Raw genomic sequence first — 27669 nt, forward strand, 5'->3', positions numbered from 1 at the left:
TCCACCTCTCTTCTCTTGCCTGTTTTCAGATTTGAAAATGGGAGGAAATGAACACTGTCATCGTGAAGAAGAGATAGAACCACACTGTAAAGTGTCCTTCCATAACCTTAATGAGTGGTGGGATCCTTCCGGTTTAACAACCGGTTCGGGGATCGGGCGCTTCGCGTGCGCAGTTCAACAAAAACATCATCTTCCGCGTTAGTGCTAGGGAATTAAAACAGCTGAAGCAAGCAATCAGCTCTACCGCGCTAATCAGCTGCGAAGATAAAGATAAGTAAAGCACAGGGACGGGCGGGTGGGCAGACTGGCGGGATCAGCTGATCATCGGAGCTACCAGTTCGCACGAACCTGTCTGAACTGGTAGAATCCTACCCCGGTGGCTGTGTACATTTCTTATTATATACTCTAGCAAAAACTACTCTTCCAACATATATTCTGTGTGCAACGTTTACTGGAAAACTTACATTACAAGCCAACACAAAGCACAGGTCCCCGTTTTACAACGCCCTGTAATTAAATCCATCCCTTTCCCCCAAAAAAGAGGACCCTTCTAACATATCGAACGGAACAAAATCCCTCTGGACAGGCCCAACTGCAAAACCTTAAAAGACAAAATAATAATAATAACAATAATAATAATAACAACGTCTCGTATTCGTGCCACAGTGTGGACCGAAACCACAGCGCCAGTATGAAATAAGCATCGTAACAGGACTGATATAAAAACGCTGATCTCAGTTTAGTGAAATCCCAGTGAAGGTTTCACTCTCCAGCTTTTCGTTCCTCCCTCTCCTCAACTAACTCACCATATCTTAAATGGCCTCCCCTCCTTTCTCCCTTCTCAGGTGTGACCCAAGTAGGTCACCCTACCTACGTTGCCTCAAACCAAGGTCAGGGGTAACCTCCTTTTCCTCCAACTCCAGATAAGGCTGGAGAAGGACATCAATGAATACCCCAGCCATAACTATGCTCCAAAGTTGTAGAATGTTTTCAGCCACGGTCCTCTTGGGTTCGCTTGACTCTAGGACCCCAAATCTGACAAAAAATCAAACTCCTTGAAAAGGCAGCTTGATCCACACAAACCACAAACACTAGCAATGGACTCTTCACTGAGACTCAAGCTTCAATGCCCATTGCAAAGCATGAGATGGTGAGAAACTCAGACCCCCCTAAGGATGCCAGCTTTAAAAATTCAACCTGCATGTTTGGGGGAATGGATCTCCTGCAGGAGGAGATGGGAAAAGCAGGGCATTTAGACCGGTTGAGAGCCTCCTAGATTAAATTCTTCTTTCTTTAAAACCATGCACGACAGAGAAATATTTATGCCGTGCTTCGTTCCCGCTGAATTTCCCTAAAAGGCAGAGTCTGAAATGGGAGGTTTGGCAAAAACGTAGTTCTGGAAAAATAAAACCTCTCCCATATTTCAGACCAGTCCTGATCGGGATGGATTCTCCCACGATGACATGGTGGATGGCTAACCTATCTTCAGACCGAGAGATGGGGAGTTTATTATTTTTTTCCACAGACTGCTAAACACTAGCTACCCATCTGTTGCTTGTCCGCTGTAGCCGAGCTGAACCGGGTGGGAATTGTTTGAACATTCAGGAGAAAGTAAAATTAAATTAAAAAAAAAAAAGATATATATATATTTTTCAGAAAACACAACAACCACAGGGAACACCTGTGTCCATGGTTTCGCTTGAGGCCTGGCTTAGAAGAGCGGGATCCATTCTTCAACTTCACAGGTTTTCTGCTCCACTCTTACCTCGCTGCTTCTCCTTTTCAGGTGTCTAAATACGAGGCCGATGACCTCGGGAAGGAGGGAGATGAAGATCAGGCAAAAAATCGCCAGCCAGGAAGAGGCGAAGGACAGCAGCTGGGCGAAAACGTGATGCATCCTTTGTTGCTTCAAGAAAGGCCTGGGAGGAAAGAAAGAGGGGACAGAGGGAGAGAGAAGGAGGGAGAGGGAGGGAGAGAGAGGGAGGGAGAGAGAGAGAGGGAGAGAGAGGGAGGGAGAGAGAGAGAGGGAGAGAGGAGGGAGGGACAGAAAGAGGGAGAGAAAGAGGGAGGGTGGGAGAGAGGGAAGGAGGAGGGAGAGAGAAGGAGGGAGGGAGAGAGGAGGGAGAGAGGCAGGAGGGAAAGAGAGAAAGAGGGTGAGTGGGAGAGAGAGACAGAGAGAAGAGGGAGAGAGAGGGAGAGAGAAAGAGGGAGGGAGGGAGACAGAGATAGAGATGATAGATAGATAGATAGAGAGAGAGAGAGAGAGAGAGAGAGAATGAGAGACAATGAGAGAAAACAAAACAAGAGAGAGACATGCATCAATTCTGCATTTGAGCCAAACAGGTTTGCGTCAACTGTGGTAGTTACGACAATTATGAATCCATTGTGTGAGGAACCGGGGTCAAGATTCCAAGCCCATCTTCCCTGTCCTGAATTAACTCATCCCCTTCTGCAAAGGTATGTGGGGAAGGCCTTGGGAGACTGGGCCAAGAGACTCGGCCAAAGGAATGGTCGGAGAAGAGAAAGCATAGCCTGCAGCTGTAGAGCCGGTAAGGCAAGAAGAGACCGTCCCTAGTTTCTCAGGCTGTAAAAGAGACGGCAGGAGAATTGAAAGTTTTGGTCCATTTCGCTTTACATTAAAGTAGAATTCAGCTCATCTGAATTCATCTGGGATTCCTTTCTGGTTCACCCCACGAGGTCAGATAAAAGACAAAACAGCCTGCAGCTGTAGTGTGGGTAGGAGGAAAACCTCAGGAGAGACCCTCCCTAGTTTCTCAGGCTGTAAAAGAGGTGGCAGGAACCTAGCTGCCAATTCTGTCCCTCTGGTTTTACATTAAAGTAAAATTTGCTCGTCTGGGTTGGGATGTTTGTCTCATAAAGACAACACCTTTCCCCCCAACCAAATCCTCTAAGACAGTCATCTCTGAAGCCACTTCAGTTTGGAGGTCAAGAACAGCCACCTCCAACATTTCCTTCTAAACCCCCAGAGATTATTAAAGTTGGGGTGCCCATCCGTTTCAAACTGACTTTGGCTTAAAAAGTTTAGAACTCTGCAGAGGAGTTGACGAAGGGACCACCTCGTGCTGTGCTGGGGAAACCACGAAGTCTTGGCAATGCTTACCAAATGATGCCTCCCCAGAAGAAGGAGAAAAAGACATAGAAAATCAAGGAGCCCCAGATGACAAAATGGTTCATCCATGTCCAGAACCGAGTATCTAATGCCAGCTATGAAAAAAAGAAAGAAACAAGAAATTCAACATTAGAATAGAATAACAGAGTCGGAAGGGACCTTGGAGGTCTTCTAGTCCAACCCCCTGCTTAGGCAGGAAACCCTACAACACTTCAGACAAATGGTTATCCAATCTCTTCTTAAAAACTTCCAGCGTTGGAGCCTTCACAACTTCTGGAGGCAAGTTGTTCCACTGGTTAATTGTTCTCACTGTCAGGAAATTTCTCCTTAGTTCTAAGTTGCTTCTCTCCTTGATTAGTTTCCACCCATCGCTTCTTGTCCTGTCCTCAGGGGCTTTGGAGAATAGCTTGACTCCCTCTTCTTTGGGGCAGCCCCTCATTCCTACCTCAAGTTCATATTGCACTGATTTTTATTGATCCTAATCAAATCAACTTCCAGTCTGGCCTCTTCAAGATGAGTTGGCTGTTCCCGTCATCTAATTAGCCTTGAGGACAGGTGTCACTTGGATCAGGGCAAGAATTTAATCTCACCAAGATCTGTAATATCAGACCCAGCTTCTCATCATTCCTATCACCCATCTCCTCCCACTTATGACTGCATGACTGTATCTTTGTTGCCTGTATCCTTACGATGTATATTGATATTGATCGTTTCCTGATTGCTTATTTGTACCCTATGACTATCATTAAGTGTTGTACCTTATGATCCTTGACGAACGTATCTTTTCTTTTTATGTACACTGAGAGCGTATGCACCCAGACAAATTCCTTGTGTGTCCAATCACACTTGGCCAATAAAGAATTCTCTCTTCTCTTCTCTTCTCTTCTCTTCTCTTCTCTTCTCTTCTCTTCTCTTCTCTTCTCTTCTCTTCTCTTCTCTTCTCTTCTCTCTTCTCTTCTTCTCTTCTTGTTTCCTATGACTATCATTAAGTGTTGTACCTTATGATTCTTGATGAATGTATCTTTTCTTTTTATGTACACTGAGAGCGTATGCACCAAGACAAATTCCTTGTGTGTCCAATCACACTTGGCCAATAAAAATTCTCTTCTCTTCTCTTCTCTTCTCTTCTCTTCTCTTCTCTTCTCTTCTCTTCTCTTCTCTTCTCTTCTCTTCTCTTCTCTTCTCTTCTCTCTTCTCTTCTTGTATCCTATGACTATCATTAAGTGTTGTACCTTATGATTCTTGATGAATGTATCTTTTCTTTTTATGTACACTGAGAGCGTATGCACCAAGACAAATTCCTTGTGTGTCCAATCACACTTGGCCAATAAAAATTCTATTCTGTTCTCTTCTCTTCTCTTCTCTTCTCTTCTCTTCTCTTCTCTTCTCTTCTCTTCTCTTCTCTTCTCTTCTCTTCTCTTCTTCTCTTCTCTTCTTTCTCTTCTCTCTTCTCTTCTTGTATCCTATGACTATCATTAAGTGTTGTACCTTATGATTCTTGATGAATGTATCTTTTCTTTTTATGTACACTGAGAGCGTATGCACCAAGACAAATTCCTTGTGTGTCCAATCACACGTAGCCAATAAAAGAATTCTGTTCTGTTCTGTTCTGTTCTATTCTATTCTAAGGTGAGTATTTATAATAATAATAATAATAATACAAAAGAAGAACGCTAACCTTTAGTGTGACTGTGAATACCAAGACAGTGAAAACCATTGTCCCAAACGTCCAGAGTCCTGCCATCTGAAAAACACAATGACAAAACTTGCAATTAAGAAATACTGCTGGATGCTGCCTTGAAGACAACAGCGCCTGTAAAATAAATACAGGTTAAAATAAACACATTTTAAAATAAGATGTAGCCACAAGGATCATTGGCTGGGTGACTATTCCTTTAGAGACGCATCGAAGAGACAGAGGTAACATTATGGCCTTTGCTGCCACACAAAAGCATTCACACCAAGCGCGCACACAAATGCACGCCAGTTGCTATTGCAAAGAATTAAGACTTTCGGGCCTCACCTTTCCGTTGTCCTCTATAGAGGCAGATTGAAAAAGGAAGTAAGCACCAAAAAAAAAGACGCAACCGTCAAAAAGGCCCAGGAAGGTCCAGTAGACAAAAGGCTTCAACTGGAGCATAGCGTTGTCAGAAACATTCCTACCAAGAAAAACATAACATTTTGACCTCAAATACAGGGCCAATATATCAGAAATGCAAGCTGCACCCCCCCACACCCCAAATGTCTTCCAAAGGAGAAATGAAGCAGCTCAGAAAGACCTTGAGAAAGGAGGTCAGTGAAATAAGACCAAGGAACTCTCTCCCTGCCTCCAAGATTGACAGGAGGAGGAGGGAGGAGGGAAGAGGGAGGAGGGAGGAGGAGGAAGGGGAAGAAGAAGAAGAAGAAGGAGAAGGAGAAGGAGAAGGAGAAGGAGGAGAAGGAGAAGGAGAAGAAGAAGAAGAAGAAGAAGAAGAAGAAGAAGGAGGAGAAGAAGAAGAAGAAGAAGGAGGAGAAGAAGAAGAAGAAGAAGAAGAAGAAGAAGAAGAAGAAGAAGAAGAAGAAGAAGAAGAAGAAGAAGAAGAAGAAGAAGAAGAAGAAGAAGAAGAAGAAGAAGAAGAATCTCATACTCACAGATACAACTTTGGGAAAGTCATCAATACATCAATAGGGACATGTTGTTCCAGGAGACTGTAGGCCACTATTGGCAGAGAGGTGAAGCAGATGTTGAACATAGTCAGGTAAGCCGCATCATAGAGAGGCTGGAGTGGAAAAGAGGAGGACTTGAGCAGACAATCATTTTCTGTGGTTGATTTAAGGCTTCGCTCTCACCCAGATACAAGATGGTCAAATAAGTATGGGAATACAATTATTTGACCATCCTGTATTCCAATTTTATATCTATCTATCTATCTATCTATCTATCTATCTATCTATCTATCTATCTATCCATCCATCTATTTCCTATCTTCTATATCATCTATCTATCTAGCTATCATCTATCTATCTATCTATCTATCTATCTATCTATCTATCTATCTATGTATCTATCTTTCTATCTATCTATCGTCTATCTATCTATCTATCTATCTATCTATCTATCTATCTATCCATCTATCTATTTCCTATCTTCTATATCATCTATCATCTATCTACTGTATCTATCTATCTTCTATCATCTATCAATCATCTATCAATCATCAATCAATCATCTATCTATCTATCTATCTATCTATCTATCTATCTCAATATAGTTATTGAAAAATCGTGTATATATATATATATATATATATTGCATCTGATTTATTGAATAAAGGAAGATAAGCCCCATTCATGGTTTCTTGAAATGTCCAGGGCAAAAGGTGTGAGAAAAAATACAAAAGTTGTCTCCAACACATAGACTCTTTTCTTAGCATAGACACACAATGATTCATCCACCCGATCATCGGCAATGTCACATTTTTTGGCAAGACAATCACTCTGTGATTATTATTTTTTAGGCAAAACGCCTAGAAACTTTTTTGAGGAACAAGTCAAAGCAACCAAAGCAAAGCGGGTTTTGCATTGTTGCATTCTACTTGCAACGTCCCGAGGCCTGGAAAGATGAAACCAAGTCCCTCCGAAGCAGCAAAATCCCACTTGTTGAGTCCAGCTGGACTAAACACGCTGGGGCAGGAGGACCTGGTGGACTCATCCATCTGTTTTGCTCATTATTTCCTCCCGAATGAGATTTTTCTGGAACAATGGCTCGTTAGCAAGCCCTAGCTAATGAGGCCGTCTCAGTGGGCCTCACCTATGGAGGACAATCAGGCAGTCAGAAGGAGGAGGAGGAGAAGGACTCCTTCTGGGTGAAAGGAGCCCAAAACTGAAGTCCTTTGAGGACAGCTGCAGGCCCACTTCCTCCTCCAAGGACGATGGGGACAGCTGCAAAACGAAAGCAAGTGGGCTGCTCTCTCGTTCAGGAAACAATCAGTTCAAACCTGGAGTTGCTCGGACTTCCCCCCACACGCACAATGGCTCCCCGTTCATCCGTTCACACCTGCCCTTTGCAGGAGAGTCAGTTCAATGCAGGAGTGGTTTGGGTTGCAAGGGGTTTCTTTTGTTACTGAGGGTCTTTTTTTCCCCAAAAGGAGGGAGGAAGGGAGGAAAGGCAGAGAGAGAGAGGGAGGAGGGTGCCAGCAGCTGCATTTTTGCAGGACAAAGAGGTAGGCTGAAGGACCAACTTCTCTGTTGGGTTGGCAAGAGGAACCATTAAAAAAAAAATGAAAAAAGACAAAACGGAAGGCGTGATTTATACAACTGAAGAGCGCTTCTTCTCTCAGTCGTTCAAACTGGAAAGGGATACAGACAGGCCCTCCTTTGCAAAAAAAAATAACACCAAGCTTCCAATCCCTGGACGTGCAAAGAAAGCAAAAATTTTGTTGTCCAAAATTACAGATAGTCCTTGATTTATGGCCACCAGTGATCCCGGAATTTCAGTTGTGAAGTTGTTGCAACTGTGGAATCCACACGTGACCAGACTCGATCTTATAACTGTTTGAGGACGGGTGTTAAATGAATCTAGTGAAGGGAAGGACCGGGGGAGACAGGATAGCAGTCTTCCAATATTTGAGGGGCTGCCACAGAGAGGAGGAAGGGGGTCAATCTATTTCCCAAGGCACCTGAAGGCCAGACAAGGAATAATGGATGGAAACTGATCAAGGAGAGATTCAACCTGGAAATAAGGAGACATTTCCTGACGGTGAGATCAATGAACCCATGGAACAGAAGTTGCCTTCAGAAGTTGTGGGAGCTTCATCACTGGAGGCTTTCAAGAAGAGACTGGACTGCCATCGGTCAGAAATGGTGTAGGGTCTCCTGCTTGGGCGGGGGGTTGGATTAGACCTACAAGGTCCCTTCCATCTCTTTTAATCTGTTAATCAATTGATGAATCACACAGTAAGTGATCCATTTCATTGTTAAGTCCAAATCCAACTTATGCAAGGGCATCTTTGGGAGCGGGGAAAATGGCAAATCACGTTGCACCATGTGATCCCATCATCATCACGAGATGCTGCAACCAGTCGTAAATGCGCGACCAGCACCTAAAATACGATCGTGTGACCGGAGGGGTAGTACAGCAGTTGTAATGTCTACAATGGGACATAAGTAACTTTTTGGATAAGTTTCTTTGAACCGGTTTTTGATCCCAACGTCAATAATGACGCCCACCCAACCTGCGTCAACCTACCTGCTGTGAAAAGCCACAGAAAAACTGATATAAAAACTGTGGGAAAATGAAGCAAAGGTTCTAAAAGAAATAGCGGGGGAGGGGCGAGGGAAGAAAGAGAGAGAGAGAGAGAAAAAAAACATGTTAATAAGAAACCCAGATGATGCAAATGTTGTTTTTGCCGCATTTTAAAACTGAGAGTCAGAAGCCTTTAAATATATATTCTATCCCAGCCTTCTGCTCTCTACCTTCCGCTGTGAATTCCCATCAAATTGGCATGGTGGTGGATGGTGCTTAGGTTGTTTACACCATTTTTCAATTCTCTTGGTTAGTTATTCTTTATTAGCAGATCATCTTTTGCATTAGACTTTTCATGCTTATATCTTTTTGCGGAGTAGAGTAGAATAAGCATATAGAATAGAATAGAATAAGCGAATAGAGTGGAATAGAATAGAATAGAAATAAAAAATTAGAATAGAATAGAATAAGGATATAGAATAGAATAGGTGAATAGAATAGAATAGAATAGAATAGAAATAGAAAATTAGAATAGAAATAATAGAATAGAATAAGCAAATAGAATAGAATAGAAATAGAAAATTAGAATAGAAATAATAGAATAGAATAAGCAAATAGAATAGAATAGAATAGAAATAATAGAATAGAATAAGCAAATAGAATAGAATAGAATAGAAATAGAAAATTAGAATAGAAATAATAGAATAGAATAAGCGAACAGAACAGAACAGAATAGAATGGAGAATAAATAGAGAGGGGAGGGGAAGGGAGGAGAGGAGAGGCGAGGAGAAAGAAGGACGTAAAGAGAAAAGGAGAGAGGGGAAGGGAGGGAGGGAGGAAGAAAGGGAGGGAAGGAGGAAGAGAGAGGAGAGAAGAGAGAATAAATAGAGAACAGAACAAAATAGAACAGAGAACAGAGAACAGAGAAAAAAAGAACAACAGACTAGAAATAGTCCTCAAGTTATGACTGCAATGGAGTCTGCTAAGCAACTGGTCCTATGTCAAGGACTACCTGAACATCAATGTGATGTACAAAAAGGGCAGGTCCTGCACTCCATCCTTCTGTCCACCATCATTCCCCTTTTGCCCCCTACCCCAAGGATATTGCTGGTTCTGCTCTCTCCTCCCAAGAGTGTTTTGCTTCTCTGCTAACCCTCTGCTGAGCATCCCCCCAACGACTGGCAGTGGCATAGTCCCCCCTGCCTGCCTTCCCCTTGACACCTCCCCCCTCCAAACCAATTCGCCATTCCCTTTACCTTATAGAAGAAATACTGTACAAGATGAGATATTCGGACATAATACAAATGCCCGTGACCCAAGAGCAATCTTTTCAAGTGTTTAAACTTGGGGATGGCATAGTCGCTGTTCCGGGCGGCTTGGCGTCCCTCTTTCCCCTTGATACCTGGCCAAGGAGAAGAATGGAGCAGGGTCAACCTTGCACATCAGAGGCCTCAATATCCTGATCATCCAGAACTTTATAGAAGCTCTCTCAGCCTGGCTCCTATGTGTTGTGGAGCTCATGTGCACCGTTTCCTTTGACCTGGGGTCTCCAAATGTGGCAACTTTTAAGACTTGTGGACTTCAACTCCCAGAATTCCTCAGCCAGCCATGAATGATAGAGTTGGAAGGGACCCGAAGGATCACGTAGTCCAGTATTTCTCAACCAAGCCAACTTTAAGACTTGTGGACTTCAACTCCCAGAATTCCCCAGCCAGACATGAATGATAGAGTTGGAAGGGACCAGAAGGATCATCTAGTCCAGTGATTCTCAACCTAAGGAAATTTAACACTTATGGACTTCAACTCCCAGAATTCTGGGAGTTGGAGTCCACAACTCTTAAAGTTGCCATGTTTGGAGACTACTGCCTTTGACCAACACACTCCCAGAGGGAGAAGACCCCACTATGGGTCAAAGCATCCCTCACCGATGCCCACGTGAGCTTCCAAAATCATGCTGACGTCATTGGCGCCATCTCCAACAGCCAGCGTGATGGGACTGCCTTTGGAATTCTTCACCATGCGGACGATCTATGAGGAAGAGACGGGTGGTGGATCAGGATATGTTGGTTGAGATATTCCTCATCCAACTTTGAGCCGGCTTCCCGAGGACTACACCACCCTGAAGACCAAACTCAAGAACAGACCAGATATTTATGATCGTTGGTTTCTCCAAAGAGGTGCCTTTCAGCATTCACACTGAAGAAAGGATGTCTCGTGCCAGGTTCTGCTGGGACAGGAAATGGCTTGGCTCACTTACAGAGGACATCAACACACCTGAGCCTTTTGCAACGGGGCCATCCGGCAGCACAAGATGGCGGTGCACTTCAGGCAGATCTGAAGGAAGATGTTCTTGTAATGGGAGAAGTTGGAATCTTGCGAAGGGTTCATGATCAGGGAAAGGGTAGCCCCCTCAATGACCAGTCCATAGTCGGAACTCAATGCCCAGTTTCTGAAACAGAGAAGGGAAATGTTGGTTGGAGACCTTGACATCACACCAGCTGTAGTCAAAAGAGCCAAGGAGGAAAAATTGAGGATAAGTGATAAGTCAAGGAGTAGCAACCCTTCTATTCTTCTGGCTGTTTTAATCCCTATATGAGTCAGATGTGTAGGAAAATGTGTTTTATGTGACACTTAAATGGGTTACCCTTCTTTAGCTGAGAAGGAAAAGAGAAGAGATGGAAAAATAGCAACTCTGGATTCTCTGCAAGGAAGACATTCCAGGCAGAAAGACAAGGAGAACTCAAGATACCAAGCAATGTGATTTAATGGGACCAAGGCAGGTCCAACTGAGATGAGATCAGCTCTTACAATAAAAGTGGATGCACTAGGAACAACGTCAGCTCCAAATACCTCAGGCCACAAAAGACCATCCTTATGGATGTCTCCTCTCTGTCTACCTCGAGTTCAGAGGTCTCCAAATCTGGCAACTTTTAAGACAGGTGGACTTCAGCTCCCAAAATTCCTCAGCCATGGATGCTGGCTGGGGAATTCTGGGGGTGGGGGGTTGAATTCCACAAGTCTTAAAGTTACCAAGTTTGAAGGCCTCCGCCTTAGATTACTGCAAAGTGCCGCAATGGCAATTGAGCCATCTCCTAACCCTTCACACATCGGTGCTTCTCAACCTTAAGTATTTTAAGAGGTGTGTGTCAACGGTCTGACTAGCGAGCTCAAAAGAAGTAGACACTCTCGGGATCTTTTAATTCCCCAAAGTATAACTTTGTTGGATACACCATCTCAGAACTGCAGAAGCAAAATCAACTCTGGTTTACTCATGTAAATGTTTACACTTAGTTAAACAATAGATTCCCTTCTTCCCCACCGCTGGGTGTTCATATTGTCCAATTATCGATCTTCCTTTTGTTATGGGAACAGTCCATGTCTCCATCTAACACCTGCAGTGGTGACCTTGGGGAGGTTCAGGCTTTCCCAGTCCATAGACAAAATCTTAGCATTCCATTTCCCCGCCTCCACCCTCCCATATGAATGGCAAGTTGACGAGCGATAGAAGCTCAGAAGTAGCAAAGCGATTCAATCTTGACAGTGTGGACTTCAATTCCCAGAATTCCCTAGCCTGCATCCATGGCTGAGGAACTCTGGGAGTTGAAGTCCACACCTCTTAAAGTTGCTGAGGTTGAGAAACAGCGCTTCGGTTACTGCTTGGGGTCCCCACTCACTTCTTCCCTTGGGGCGCGTCGGTCACCAACTTTTTGTGGTATTCCATCAGCAGTTCGTGAAGCTGCTCCATTTTCCTGTCTCCTTCCTCCACTGTTTTTGCCGTCAGCAGCAGCAGCTCCGTGTTGGTGTGGAAGAGGCGACTCGCGTAGCAAGTGGCTTGGGCTGTCTCCAGCTTGTCCCCCGTCAGAACCCAGATCTTCATGCCTGCCGCGTGGAGGGCCTCGATGGTTTCAGCTGCAAAATCCTGGAGTCTGCAGGAAAACCGGTGGAAATGACTCAACCAACCGGTGGGATCTTCCTCAAAGCTTCCTCTCTATTTTCCCCTTCTCCCCACCCCCCAAAAAATGACAAATCATTGGGTTTCTGTTTAGGAAAGGGGTCCTTCAGAACACGTATGTAGCAAGGAAGCAGTTGAGCTACGTACACCAACCCACTGAGGGCAGCAAAAACGAGAAGAACATGTAGAAGAATTCTAATCTGGACCAACGCAAAATTAAAAGTGGGCTTTCTCCATCCACTTCCCTAGTTCACAATTTAGAGGGATTCCCCCACCCCCCCAATTTTTGAGACTTATTTACCATGTCAGTGTTCCCTCACCTCTATCTTCTGGTCTAGAAGTTCCATCTTCTGTAGCTAGCTTAGGTACTTAACCAGGGGTGGGCTTCAAAAATTTTAGCAAGGGGTTCTCTGCCTGGTTGCTGGGTGGGTGTGGCCATTTGGGCGTGGCTAGTTGGCCTCCTGCACCACGGCGGATGGGGGGAGGTGTTTTTGCTCTCCCTGGGCTCCGGAGGCTTTCCTTGAGCCTCCGGGAGGGCAAAAACAGCCTCCCCAGGCTCCGGAGGCCCTCTGGAGGCCAGAAACGGGCCCATTTCCAGCCTTCCCGAACTTCCAGTAGGCCTGTTTTCACCCTCCCTGAGCCTCCGTGCACACCCTGCACTTACCTGCATCCAAAACGGGCCACGTGTGGACTCCTGGGAGGGGTGGGGCAGGGTGGGCGGGGCCAGCCAGGAGTGGGATTTGAGGGTTCTCCAAACTGCAGAGAATCTTAGCTAGAGGTTCTTCCGAACCCCTGCGAACCCCCAGCAACCCAGCGGGGCTAAACATATGAACATGTGAATGTTTTTTAAAATGTTATCTAATTTTAGGTTCTATTTAATTGGGCCAAACTATATTATAATAATAATTTTAATTAGCAATTTTATGATGTTTGTGTATCTATATTTTTCTTGACTGTACACCGCCTTGAGTCCTACGGGAGAAAGGCGGTATAGAAATATAATAAATAAATAAATAAATAAATAAATAAATAAATAAATAAATAAATAAATAAACCCACCCTTGTACTTAACCTATGAAACATTTCTATCATAGCATCCTTGGCTGGTATGAGTAGTGGTGGTTATTACAGCGTAGGATACATGAAATCATTCAAGTGGCAAACACATCCTTAATTCTGCAGTTCGGGTACCAAATTTAGTTTTAAAAGCTTTTTAAAACATATCATGATGTTTATTCCCCCTCCTTCCCAAAAGCCCTCTGCTCCTTGAAAAAAAAAATGAGAAGGGGTGTTTAATTGGGTAGTCCCCACATTTTCTGAACGCAGAAAGTTGGTCTACAAAGCATGCCCTTACTCATGGGGCTAATAAACTGGCAAATTAAACATTTCCCACTTGAAGAGAAGAATCTGGGCACACCATACTGCCATCTGATTAAAGCTTTAAGTGTTAAGATTAAAGTGTTGGGATTTCAACTGCCTTGGAAGGCACGATGGGTTATCTGAACTACCCAGTGGGGCTTACTTGTCTTCTACAGCAGTGGAGCCAATCAGACGCATGTCCTTCTCAATATCATCAAAGACTTTGGCCATCCTGGCTTCTCGGTTGTGTAGGGCCACGGTGGCTTCCTTAATCTGGGCCTCTAGAACCTTGTAGACCGCGGCAGATATTTCTTTGTAGGCCACGCAGAGTGTCCGATATCCATCCTGAGAGACAACAAGCAGAAGATGTCATCCCTGAAGCCAAGCCATTCCAGGAGAGAGGCACCCAAAACCATTCTGAAATACAGCCCATATAATGGTGGCTTTTCAAAGCTGGATGGGACTGCCGCTTGCTAAGATGACATGAAGATGCAGAGAATACCCTGGATTGATCTTATCCATGGCCAGAGCCAATCGCAGAAGGCTTTTGCCCTCTTAATTCTAAAATATGCCCTTTTGAAAGAAGGAAGGAAGGAAGGAAGGAAGGAAGGAAGGAAGGAAGGAAGGAGGAGGAGGAGGAGGAGGAGGAGGAGAAGGAGAAGGAGAAGGAGAAGGAGAAGGAGAAGGAGAAGGAGAAGGAGAAGGAGAAGGAGAAGGGCTCCACCAATTTTTTTCCTTGGGGTTTAAGTTGAAGATGATGGAATCCTGAATGTCTACAACCCCAGCAGGTCTCAAGGACATACCACTGCATTCTGTTCCACATGGGCTTTTGTCCTTTGTGCTTCAGCCTCAGGGACCCTTGGGAAAATTGAAGAATCTGCTCCTTTGCAAAACAGGTATATCCTTCCTAAAAGACAGGGAAACAGAACATTTTGATGTAAGTTAAGGCACAAGGGATACGTCCACACCTTCATGTTCCTCTGAGGAAAACAGAGGAGCCCAGAGAAGTCCACATGTCTTAAAGTTGGCAAGTTTAGAGACCCCTGAATTAGAGCATTGGACCCTATCAAGGTTGGAGATATTCTGCTGATGTCAAAGTTGGAGATATTCTAAGTGTCTCAGTGTTGAAGACTCGATTAAACAAATAGTTATGGCTGATGGGGTCATTAAAAAAAACCCTTATGCCCCCTTGCTTACATCCAAAATTCAAATTCAGAATAGAGCTGGAAGGGAACTTGGAGATCCAACCCTGTGTTCCAGCAGAAGACCTTACACCATTTCAGACAAGTGGCTGTCCAATCTCTTCTTAAAAACCTCCAGTGATGGAGCATCTATGACTTCTGAAGGCAAGTCATTCTTCCAATTAATTATTCTCACCGCCGGGAAATTTCTCCTTAATTAATTCCAGGTTGGTTCTCTCCTTGATTAGTTTCCATCCATTGTTTCTTGGCCTAACCTCTGGTGTGTTGGAAAAGAGGTTGACCCCTTCCCCTTTTCTTTGTGGCAGCCCCTCAAATACTGGAATATCATGTCACCCCTAATCCTTCTCTTCTTCACACTAGGTAAAGGTAAAGGTTCCCCTCGTGCATATGTGCTAGTTGTTCCCAACTCTAGGGGGCGGTGCTCATCTCTGTTTCAAAGCCGAAGAGCCAGCGCTGCCCGAAGACATCTCTGTGGTCATGTGGCCGGCATGACTCAATGCCAAAGGCACATGGAATGCTGTTACCTTCCCACCAAAGGTGGTCCCTATTTTTCTACTTGCATTTTTTAATATGCTTTCAAACTGCTAGGTTGGCAGAAGCTGGGACAAGTAACGGGAGCTCATCCCGTTACGCGGCATTAGGGATTCGAACCGCTGAACTGCTGACCTTTCGATCAACAAGCTCAGCGTCTTACCCACTGAGCCACTGTGTCCCTTTGAGCCACTGCGTCCCTTCTCCAGACTACCCATACTCAAATCCTGCAACCGTTCTTCAAATGTTCATCCCTATGAACATTTCTCCCGGAAAGATAACATGGCTTAGTTCACACTCTTCCTCCTATCTCAAAGGATATCCCAGGTTTCTACTCACCATCCGGCATCTTCACGATAACGCTCATCCGGCGACGGACACAGTCAAAATCAAGGACATTCAGAAGTTCATATCTTGGGGTTTTTTTTTTTTTAAGGGAAGAAAGAGAAGGAATATTTAGTGGTGAGGAACTGATAGGAATTCTAACCCCATCAAACTCAAACAAGAAAAATGCCAGGCGTGAAGAAAATCAGGACCGCACATTAAGTTCCAGCGAAGCCGATTTATGATTTATGCTAAATCATAAATATAAAACACAGAGATAACTGGAATAATTCAAAACATAAAGGTATGTGTAAATACAAGCAAGACTACTTGCAGAACAGAATTGCAGAAACATTCCTTGGAAACCATATTAAAAAGCTATTTAGGCATCAGAGGTGGCTTCCTTGGAGGAGGCTAACTTGCAAACTCACCTACCTCTCAATTTGCTTTTGGGAATTCTCTACCGTCATGAAGTTATTTTCTTGTCCTAGAAAAGTGAAACCATACCTGTCAATGAACAAAAAGGACAGAATGGCGTTGAAAAAAAAAAAAAAAACCAACGCACACACAGTCACACATGCACACACGTACATGCATTACGCAGGCACAGCCTTTAGGTACCAAAAAAAAAAAAAAAAAACCAGCGGATTAAATAAATAAAACAAAGTAAAATAAAGATCGCGGAAGAGGGAGGTTGACCAGAAAGGCGATTTTCGGGTAGGGTTGTTCATGGGCTATGGAGCGGAGGAGGCCGGGAACATCGCAACGAGCACGGAGTTCAAGTTTACAAAACCTTCGGCTCTTTTGCCTTTCGCTGGATGGTTTCAAGTTTTCACATCCTATTTTCACGAGTCCTCGACTTATTCAGCGACCGTTCAAACTTGCAACGGTGCTGAAAAGAGCGACTTACAAAACTGGTCCCTGCACTTAAAACTCTCCCGAAGTTCCCATTGTCACCTGATCAAAATTTGGGGGAGGCTTGGCAACTGGCCAGTACTTCTGAAAGTTTCGTGTTCTATGGCCGTGATGGCGAACCGGTGGCACACGGAGCCATATCTGTGAGTACACGAGTGTTGCCCTAGCTCAGGTCCAACGCATATGTGCGCGCCGGCCAGCTGGTTTTCGGGCCTTCTGGGCCCACCGGAAGTCGGGAAATGAGCTGTTTCTGGCCTCCGGGTTGGGTGGGTGGGGAAGGCTGTTTTCGCCCTCCCCAGGCTCCAAGAAAGCTTCTGGTGCCTGGGGAGGGTGAAAAACGGGCCTATTGGGCCCACCGGTAACCTTTTTCGCGTGCCAAAAGCAGGGGGAGTGCAGAGGGGGTTGCGTGTACATGCGTGGAGGGGCATAGAATTATGGGTGTGGGCACGCGGACACGTGACCCCCTGCGCTCCCCCTGCTTTTGGCACACGACAGCAAAAAGGTTAGCCATCACTGTTCTAGGGTCACCTGAGTTTCGGACTTTCCCAGCTGGCTTCCCGCAAGCAAAAGTCAAAGGGGGGAAAGCCAGATTTGCTTAACGACGGTGCGATTCGCTTAACCACCGTAGCAGAAAAGGGTTGTAAAATCCGGCGCGACTCACTTAACAACCCCCCCTCGTTTAGTGACTGAAGTTCTGCTCCCCACTGTGTTCAGAAGTCGAGGGTCCTTGCATTTTAATTTCAAAAGTCAAAAAAAGGAGACTCTGCCTTCCCTACATTAGAAACCACTTCAAAGTGAGGCATAATTTTAATTTTTCACACCGAAAGCACAATCAGTGTTGAGTGCCAGACTTACACTTGCACTTCTCTTGGGAAACCTATCACCCTGGCAGATGTTAATGGGAGTTCAGAATTGCTCTGCGTAAGTTTTGCACTGAGATTTGTACAGAAAGTTCTTGAATCAAACCCAAATCCGTCTTTATCGCAGTCCGTTTGAATTTTGTTCCTGGCACAAAAAACACCCATTGGATATAATGGATTCATTTAACAACCAAATTCGCGTAACCACCGTGGTGTTCTCTGAAACGACTGCCACAAAAAAAAAATATGCAAAGCCGGGCGTGGTTGTGTGATACTCACTTAATGACCATGTTTTTTTTTGTTGTTGTTTTTTTTAAATTTGATTTATATGCCGCCCTTCTCTGGAGACTCAGGGCGGCTTACAATGCGTTAAGCAATAGCCTTCATCCTTTTGTATATTTTATACAAAGTCAGCTTATTGCCCCCACAAACTGGGTCCTCATTTCACCTACCTTAGAAAGGATGGAAGGCTGAGTCAACCTTGAGCCTTGGAGAGATTCGAACCAGCAGAAATTGCAGGCAGCTGTGTTAATGACAGGGTGCACTAAACCACTGTACTATCAAGGCTCTGTTGAGTCATGTTGACATACGTCTATAGTTCTGGGCTCAATTATGGTCGTAAATCAAGAATGGTATGTAGACTGGGGGGGGGGGTTACGGGAGCAGATGTCCCGGTGAGTCAATCGTGCAATATATCAAAATTCTCAGCCTCTGATGATGGAATTGGCCATTCAGTGTCTGCATGAAACTGGAGGGGAAAATAATAGAGGAATAATAATAGAGTGTGTGTGTGTGTGTGGGGGGGGGGGGGAAATGGCCTTACTTTTGAGCCCCCTGTAGCAAAGCCACTTCATCCGGAGAAGCTGCAACGTAGATTCGTTTCGTTTTGGGCTGCAATGTTACTGCATCGACTTCGTCTTTTTGCTGGACTTGAACCGTATGGCAGAGACACAACGCTCGAAGGAACAGTTCTTCTTGTCTCTAAAAAGGAGGACAACAAAGAGAAGAAACGATGTTAAACCGGAAGACTTTCAGGTCCTGCAGTCCAAGATGGCTTCTGAACACGGGTGAAATCCAGCAGGTTCCGACAGGTTCTGAAGAACTGGTAGCGGAAATTTTGAGTAGTTCGGTGAACCGGCAAATGCCACCTCTGGCTGGCTCCAGGAGTGGGGAGGGAATGGGGATTTTGCAATATCCTTCCCCCAGGAGTGGGGAGGGAATGGGGATTTTGCAGTATCCTTCCCCTGGAGTGGGGAGGGAATGGAGATTTTGCAGTATCCTTCCCCTGCCATGCCCACCAAGCCACACCCACCAAGCCACACCACGCCCACCAAGCCACGCCCACAGAACTGGCAGTAAAAAGAAATTGAATTCCACCACTGCTTCTGAAGAAGGTTCTGCTCCAACTGTCCCATCTTTTCAACTCTCCAACTGTCCCATCTTTCTGTCCTCAAGTCAAACCTGGGGGAGATGGGTCACCACGATCATATCCTTCACCCTTGGATCTACTGAGCTGGACAGTTGGGCATCAACATTCTTAGCCCTGCCATACTGTATAAAATATTAAACCAGCTTAACTTAAATTTTAACTGGATAGAATGTCCCTTCTCCTCACCCAGGTCAATGGGTTAATGCAAGCAGGGATAAATCCAAAGGTATCAGGGCCTTTCTTACAAGGGCTATGGGTCTTCAACCTCACAAGAGGCACTCTGCTTCCTTATTGACTAGAGGTTCTCCTGAACATTTGTAGAGATCTAGAGACTGTTCTGACCTAGGCTTCCTTAGAAAGCATAAGGCACAAACTTAGTCCCGGCAAACCTCCTTAATTCATATAGCTGTGAATTATTGTCATTCCTAGTCTAAAAGGCTTCTCAAACAGTCTTTCAGGGGAGTGTTTACAAACACCCATCTTATCTCCCTTGGAATGCTGCCAGAGAACTAATTGCCACATGCAGGGCAAGGCCAAACTAAGCACAGAGTCAAACAGAGCTTTTCCAGAGCTTTTACCGACCAGATGAACTAATTGCTTCCTGCAAAAGCTCACGTCCTGTTCACTTCTCTTTTATGTCTTATGGGAGGGGCCAATCATCTCCAAGCCTTACTCCCAAGTCGACCCTGTTTTCTTAATTATTCCTGTCTTCTGGCAGGTCTGTGCATGCGCACACTGGGAATAGGCTCCCACTGTTCTTCTGCCTCGCTGATGTCAGACTCCGGAGACTCCGGAGGCAGCAAAGAACTATCAGATGGCCTTGGCCCCCTCTCTGCCTCCGACTCAAAGCCCTCGTCTGAGCCCTCCCCAGACTCCAGGACTGGCCCACGTTCCTCCCCAACCTCCTCACTGTCCGAATCTGCTGCCAGCAGATTGGCCTGTGTAGGCCAAGCAGATGCAGCTATGAATCCCACAAAAAGGGGGCATCTAAGAAATCAAAAGAAGCCCAGAAGTCTTTTCTGTTCTCCAACCTCCAATGCTAGAAATGTGGAAAGGGAATGTTGTACCCTGTCTGCTTTTCCTGTAGACTTCTTTGAATCCACTTGTGAAAAGGAGTCGCAGTAACGGTAGCCGTCAATGCTGCACTCAATGAATTCCATGGTGTTTTCTGTTAAAGTCCCCGTTTTATCCGAAAACACATATTCAACCTAGAAGGAAAAAAGAAGACCGTTTCCTTTTTTTTTTTTAAAAAAAAAAAAACAGGGGCACAATTTTAGAACAGATTAGATAGGCACAATTTTGTGCCACAGTGTCTGTGGGTTTTTTCCCCCCTTCCCAATAGTGACATTTAAGATAAAACAAAGTCAGCAGTAACCCTTGCGCAAGGAAGGGAAGTAATAAAAAAGAAATTAAGCGGTTCCATCTTCAGTTCCCCTTCCGTCTTCCCTTCCTTCTTTTTAAATGTTTGTATGCGTATATTGTGTTTCAAGGGATGTGGTGGCTCAGTGGCTAAAATGCTGAGCTTGTCGATCGAAAGGTCGGCAGTTCAGCGGTTCGAATCCCTAGTGCCGTGTCACGGGGCGAGCTCCCGTGACTTGTCCCAGCTTCTGCCAACCTAGCAGGTCGAAAGCAGATAAAAAATGCAAGTAGAAAAATAGGGGCCACCTTTGGTGGGAAGGGAACAGCGTTCTGTGCGCCTTTGGCGTTGAGTCATACCGGCCACATGACCACAGAGACGTCTTCGGACAGCGCTGGCTCTCCAGCTTTGAAACAGAGATGAGCACTGCCCTCTAGAGTCAGGAATGTCTAGCACATATGTGCAAGGGGAACCTTTACCTTATATTGTGTTTCAAGATATGACAAGTTCCAGAGAGGGACAACACAAATCTTGTTTTTAAATTGGAATTGAAACTGGAGACTAAAACCAAGAGAAAGGTCTCTTTATTAAGCTCCAAAGATAGCTTCTTTATGGAGAAGCAGCTACAGTAGAAGAGTTCAACCAGATGGACCTACACCACCTGCAAGAGTAGCGTTCACCCTTATCTGATTAGAGAACCATGATTACTTTTGGTTGGTAACAAGAAATCTACAGAACAATAAAAATTGGAAGGGACCTTGGAAGTCTTCTAGTAGCCCAATCCCAATCTATGTTCACTATTATTTGATAATAACAGATGCCCACGTGCATTTTCTGTAGAGGAACAAGACCAGCCAACATTTGCCTCTGTTGGATGGTGGAAGGCCCAGGGAGACATCACTGACCTGTCCAAGTTCTTCGTTGAGGTCAGAGGTGTTCACCAACGCGCCTTCTTCGATATTTTCATCGTACATCTCTTTGTCCCAGGTAATGAAGAAGGAGCCTAGAAATTTCTGCATCTCGACAGTGACATACATGGAGACCGGGATAATGAAGTTGAAGAGGACCATGAAGGACAGGAAATCGGTGAACATCTTTAGCAGCTGAAAAGGACACAGACACACACCGAGGAAGAGGGGTCAAGGCACCCGTGCATGGAACAAATCTGAATGTAGACAAGCGTCAACCCAACACAAGTCAACCGATCTACCTTGAAGGCTTCTCTCTCTTTTTGGGTTTTGGGGTTGTACCAGGGTTCGTCGTGATATGGGACACTCTGCCAGACGTATTTCAAAGTAGTGCATATGATAGCTTTGCTCACCAGCAGGCATAAGTAGAACAACAGGAATATATTGATCGACCTGGAAAGTCAAATGTTCCAAGAGTTAGGGCGATAACGTGCATTTCACAAACGGTATGCACAACGGGACGAAAGAAGTTGCTCCTGGCAATGTTAAAGCACTGGCTGGACAGATGTTAAACCTAAAACCAGGGATGGGCAATGAATTTCCTCAATGGGCCACGTGAGAACCTGGGACTGTTGTGGAGGGCTGAACCAACACGGAGTGAAGGTTCGTAGACATGCACGCACGTACATACACAAATTGGAAAAAATAAACAGCAGTCGCCTTCAAAATAAAAGCAATCCATGCAGCCAAACGGCTGAATATGGCCCAGGAACTTTAAAATAACTAGGTCTGATCCAAAGGTGCTTTTTCAAGAGGCAAATGGACTTTCTGGCTTTTCTTTGAAGACGTTTCACTTCTCATCTAAGAAGCTTTGAAGAAAAACCAGAAGGATACTGCAAAATCCCCATTCCCTCCCCACTCCTGGGGGAAGGATACTGCAAAATCCCCACTCCCTCCCCACTCCTTGGGGAAGGATACTGCAAAATCCCCACTCCCTCCCCACTCCTGGGGGAAGGATACTGCAAAATCTCCATTCCCACTCCACTCCAGGGGAAGGATACTGCAAAATCTCCATTCCCTCCCCCCTCCTGGGGGAAGGATACTGCAAAATCTCTATTCCCACCCCACTCTGGGGCCACTCAGAGGTGGTATTTGCCTGTTCTCCGAACTACTCAAAATTTCCGCTACCGGTTCTGCAGAACCTGTCAAAACCTGCTGGATTTCACCCCTGAAATATGATCCATCAACAAATTGATCCATCAACAAATCAACTAATTAATAAGATCTGATTTAATCGGTTGGTTATCTGAAAAGGCTTTCCCAGCTCAGAACTTCCGCCGTTAAGCTGAACTTATTTGCTTCTGAAGGTCAGGGGTGGGGAATCTGTGATTGTCCCTGGGTTGAAAGGATCCAACTTCGGGAATTACGGGACCCCTTAGCCTGAGTCGCTATCCCATCTGCAAATATTAATCCCCTCCTGAAGGTCTGAAGAGAGCATAGAAGACACCACAATGTTTTGTACACAAACCAGACCCAAAGAAACATCTCTTTTGTTTTGCTTTAAACAAATGTTTATAAAGACGAAGAGTGGGGGAAGATGTAAGCCCTCCAGCTTACTTCTCAACCGCAGAGCGTTTCTGAGTCTTCCCTTGGTAATTCAATGCCATCTTGGTTTCCATCCCAGTATATACAGCAACTCCTGAAAAGCAAGAGAGAAACTCCTTAACAATGAAGAAGCAGCAGAAATGTGGTTAGGCACCAGATCTATCTTCTACATGTCTAAAAAGGTAATGGTAAATGTTCCCCTTGTACATATGTGCTAGTCGTTCCTGACTCTAGGGGGCAATGCTCATCTCCGTTTCTAAGCCGAAGAGCCAGCACTGTCCGAAGACATCTCCGTGGTCATGTGGCCGGCATGACTCAACGCCAAAGGCGCACAGAACGCTGTTCCCTTCCCACCAAAGGTGGTCCCTATTTTTCTACTTGCATTTTTTTTACATGCTTTCGAACCGCTAGGTTGGCAGAAGCTGGGACAAGACACGGGAGCTCACCCCGTTACACGGAGGCACTAGGGATTCGAACCGTTGAACTGCCGACCTTTTAATCGACAAGTTCAGCATCTTAGCCAGTGAGCCACCACGTCTCCCTTACTCCATGCCTACTCCAAAGTAAATCCCAGATGCGATTTACAAGAAAAAAACCAATGGATGGGAAAGAGAAACAAGAAAGCGCCTTTGCTCACCATAAATCTTTGGTGTGTTTTTCAATTTTGCTCCTTTCAGCAAAAGGTTCTCGGGACCCAACGGCCTAAAAACGAAAAAGGGAGGGTCAGAACATTGGTAAGAAGAGAAGCAACTGGATGAATGCGTGCAAAAATGGGCGGAGTTAGCAGAGATGGTTAAACGGACTGCTTGGATTACAGTGGAAAAAAACACACCACACAATTACTTTTAAGTTGGAAACCACTTCTGGATTTTGTGCTTGAGGTGTAAGAAAAAAAAAAAGAAAATTTACCGATTGGATAGGTTTGTTGTTATAGAAATAGCTAGTTTACATTGCTATGTAAAAGTAAAGAAGTTGAGGTTTGATGCTATTATTCTACTGCACCGAAGGAAGTCAGAAATCCATGCCTTTTCTTTCTTTTTTCCCTTTGAGCTACACTTTTCCTTTCTCCTCTCCTTCCCTTAACTTTCCCACTATTTTCTTTTCTCCCTTTTTCTCTGGTAACCTTTTTGCTATCACGTGCCAAAAGCAGGGGGAGCGTGGGGGAGGGTCGCACATGCATGCGCGGGGAGGGGTGGGAAGGTATTGAATTATGGGTGTGGACACATGCATGCGACCCTCCCCCATGTTCCCCCCCACTTTTGGCATGCGATGGCAAAAAGGTTAGCCATCACTGTTTTAGAACTTTAGGGATATAGGCTAAAATAACACACTATTGTAATCCCAACGATGTTGCACTTATACCAAAGAGAATCAAGGTGAAGCCTTCTTGAGTTTCTTCCTCACCTTCCTGTTTTCCCAGATTCAGGTCCTTGTTTCCCCTCCCTTTGCCACACGTACTGTACCTTCTTCAAGATCATTCCCATACTCCACTACAGCTGATTCGTTACAAGAGGTTAAATGCCAATCGGTGAAGCGAAGGAACCCACCTGGCTAATGGTTCCGGTTCATCCGTGTAGATGTTAATCCTGCCCACAAACCTGTTGGGACATGCATAGAGGAGGATGTTGATAAGAGTACTGCCAAGGGCTCGTTTTCGTATGGGAGTTACAGCCATTTAAATTTAGAAGGAAGGAAGCGAGGAAGAGTGGAGAAGCAGGCTTGGGAAAGAAATAAAAGACTATCAAGCTGTTGGTTTCTCCGCAAAATGAGAAAGACTCCACGTCAAAGTTCACCTGTACAAGTCTGGCTGGGGCTGTTCGCATTCAACAGTGGCAACCAAACGATTCATGGCTTCAACCGTATTCATCTTGGCTGTATCGTTCACGGCATAGTGAGTCTAGAAAAGCAAAAGACACACACACAAAAAAAAAACCCTGAAGAACCAGCAGCAGCCAAACAACTCCTGCGAATTTCACATCTGTAATTCGAACCATGGGATTCACTCCTATCTTGTCATCCCCATAAGCTACTTCGAGCTGCATAACAATTTTACTGAATTTTATTTATTTTATTTTTTTTACAAAAATGTGGACATAAAAACTAACATCGACTAATAATCGGGGAGAAAAAAAAGACCTAAAAAAGGAAAAAAGAGAGAGACAGAAACGGAGGTGCAGGAAGATATAAAGCTAAAGAAAAACTTGATTATGTTGTGGTTCATCAGCGGCCTGTGCAGATTGTAGCTGATTCTGACAGTGAGGAGGCTGGTGTGGTGCTGCGCCAGCAGCCTGTGCAGCTGGCGCTCGAGTCGGACAGTGAGGAGGCTGGAGAAGATGTGGTGCCAGAGGCAGGGATTCAGCCAGGGCCTTCAGAACCTCCAGAAGCTCCCATAAGTGAAGAGGAAGAAGAGGAGGAGCCTCTTCTCGATGCACGGGCGCGCAGAGCTGCCCAAAGGCAGGAGTGGCTCCTCAGGAGGAGGTCTCCTCGAGAGTAAGGCTTGGGGCTAATTGGCCACTCCCTTAGCCTATTTAAGGAAGGATGACAACTGAGGCAATTTGCAGGGAACAACTTAGTTCACTCTCCTTCGCGTCCTGATCTTAGTTCTCTTATCCGTTTCCTGCAAATTGCTTCTGGGCTTTCTGCCAACCCTAGTAAGATTACGATTATTTATTCTTTGGATTCTTGTAGGCTGTTAAGAAAGTTAATGGTAAAATGATTAATTTTTAGATAAAGATGATGTAAACAAATATAAAGAAATATATGTTTAAAAGGATAAAATAATGGATAAAGTATAGTAAGATAGGGAAAATTTGGTCCATCTTTGGGAAAAGTTGATACTAAAGAAATAATTGTGAAAAATTAAATGTTTGAATGACTGTACTTAAAGTAAAGGGTTTCAATAGGTTAAAAAATTGTGATAGGTAAAGATAAGGAGGTGAGGACGGATGGTAACATCAATTATATATTCTATAAAAAATATAGATAAAAGGGGGAAAGTAGAATATTGGCAGAAATTGGAGTAAATATAGTAAATATGGAGAAAATAAGCTGTATGAAATTTTGACTCGGTCAATACTCTGTTCAGAAATTATGTATTTTATGTTCGTGTGTCAGAGGAGACGATTTTTAATGATCCACCCAAGAAATGCAGGCGTTAATTTTATGCAGCAATGAGTGAACAAACTTTATGGTGGGAATCAAACCATTCCGTGATTAATGTCAAACTTCTTGGCTGTTCATTAGATGCTCAGTTCCACTCCGACTTTTAGGTATTTACAGGAACAAAGGAACTACGAAAAATGATAGGGGAAAGCAAGTCCCAGCTTCTAGTATCACTTTTATTTCCAAGAATGCCTCCGAGTTCAACCTGTCTCCTAAGTATCTGGTGGACCTCACTGATCTGCTTGGAAGGATGCCCAGAAGAGAAAACCAAGGTCCTCCAGGTGGATTGGAGGGTTGAGTGGTTTGTGAGAACGACCTTGGGGGACAGAGGGAAGAGCCACAGAGTAGACCATGATCAAATAAGAGGCAGCTGAACCCACAGAAGTAATGGAGCATGGCAAACACCTCACAAGGAGGCCTTCCTACTTTCTTGGGTTGTAAAGACAGAGGAGGGGCTTCAGATTTGCCAGATTCTGTTACTGCAACCTTACAATAAAGTGGAATTAGTTCATCTCACAAGGCTGATATCAGGTATACCGGGAACAACTTCCCGCTTTGCTTCTGACTATTTGGTGACTGGCTCTGCCCTCACCACAGCGGCCATTTTAGACAAGCTTCTCCATGTCGACCATTTTGCAAAACTCTCCTCTCTTCATAAAGTGATAAAATGTCGTCTACCGGCACCACCTCTTCCCTCAAAGCTCGCCTCAACTTCGTATGGACGATCCTCCGAGCTAAATCAAGAGGCTTACACCATCTTTCATTCTGACTCTACATCTGGGAGTCCAACTCATTTCAGAACTGAATTGCCTTGCTAACTGAGATGATCAGGACTGTCAACATTACTCTGAGATTTCAGAGAGTAATGTTGGAAAAGAAGAAGGTTTCGCATCCTGCAGTTATCAGGAAGCGTCTTTTAAGAGGCTAAACACAGAATTTAAAAGTTCCTCTTTTGTGTGTTTGTGTGTGTGTATATGTGTGTAGGAGATCCTATTTCCAGAAACTGCTCAGGAGTTATAAATCAGTTCTGTCGGCAAGACCTCTAGCCGGTGATCCATCTTCATAAACAAAACTCTCGCCAAGCTCATTATTTTGAAAATTTTCCTCCTTTTCGGTGGAACGAGACACATTTCTCTCGCCCGAAAAGTGCGAAATGATAAATCGCATTTGAGGAAAGAAACTTCTATTACAAGCTAGGGTAGAGCCCAAAGGCCCTACCCAACTAAAATTACACCTGTGATGGAAAGGCCTATTTTATTTAAAAAAACACACACACTATTTTTTTTAAAAGCATTTTCTGCATTTTTTGATCTGTTTTGTTTTCTAAGATACCTGCAGGAAGCAAATTCATTGGAAGTCAACATAAGAGAAGCTTATTCAGGTGTTCATTCTGGATAGAATAATCAACTGCGTGTGGGAAAGGATGGATGTAGCAGTTAAGGCACCAGTTTAAAAACTCTGGGTTCTAGAAGAAGACACATCTAGATCTCTTGCCAAGAAAACTGCAAAGGTAGGTTGACTTGTCCTCTTACCTTGTGATTTGATTCTCCATCTAGACTGGCAGTCGTGACGTAGCAGGTACCTTCCTTGTTACTTGAGGCCAGTAAAATTAGATCGCAGGGAAAAGTTTCATCTGCTGGCACTTCTACTATGTCGCCAACCTCAAAGCCGAAACAGGGAGTTGTAATTTTTGTAAAAACAGTCTGTTCAT

General features: G+C 44.5%; 1 protein-coding gene across 1 annotated transcript in view; it reads right to left on the reverse strand.

The window, feature by feature from the left end:
* ATP11C (ATPase phospholipid transporting 11C) overlaps positions 1-27669 on the reverse strand; it is a 52141-nt gene that overhangs the window by 12917 nt on the left and 11555 nt on the right. Inside the window, exons 6-28 of the mRNA XM_070956528.1 lie at positions 27491-27619; positions 24590-24693; positions 24344-24394; positions 23434-23498; positions 22809-22890; positions 21494-21644; positions 21189-21386; positions 19994-20134; positions 18321-18478; positions 16158-16229; positions 15738-15811; positions 14469-14572; positions 13829-14010; positions 12029-12280; positions 10629-10803; positions 10280-10382; positions 9611-9756; positions 8358-8417; positions 5762-5889; positions 5154-5289; positions 4809-4874; positions 3122-3225; positions 1766-1919 (exon numbers count right to left, since the gene is read on the reverse strand). Coding sequence (XP_070812629.1) covers positions 1766-1919; positions 3122-3225; positions 4809-4874; positions 5154-5289; positions 5762-5889; positions 8358-8417; positions 9611-9756; positions 10280-10382; positions 10629-10803; positions 12029-12280; positions 13829-14010; positions 14469-14572; positions 15738-15811; positions 16158-16229; positions 18321-18478; positions 19994-20134; positions 21189-21386; positions 21494-21644; positions 22809-22890; positions 23434-23498; positions 24344-24394; positions 24590-24693; positions 27491-27619 — 2835 coding nt within the window. The remainder of the gene's footprint in view (positions 1-1765; positions 1920-3121; positions 3226-4808; positions 4875-5153; positions 5290-5761; positions 5890-8357; positions 8418-9610; positions 9757-10279; positions 10383-10628; positions 10804-12028; positions 12281-13828; positions 14011-14468; positions 14573-15737; positions 15812-16157; positions 16230-18320; positions 18479-19993; positions 20135-21188; positions 21387-21493; positions 21645-22808; positions 22891-23433; positions 23499-24343; positions 24395-24589; positions 24694-27490; positions 27620-27669) is intronic.

This window comes from Pituophis catenifer, unplaced genomic scaffold (genome assembly GCF_029215685.1).
Source record: "Pituophis catenifer annectens isolate HBS135680 unplaced genomic scaffold, rPitCat1.0.hap2 SCAF_50, whole genome shotgun sequence".
In the NCBI taxonomy this organism is placed as follows: Eukaryota; Metazoa; Chordata; class Lepidosauria; order Squamata; family Colubridae; genus Pituophis; species Pituophis catenifer.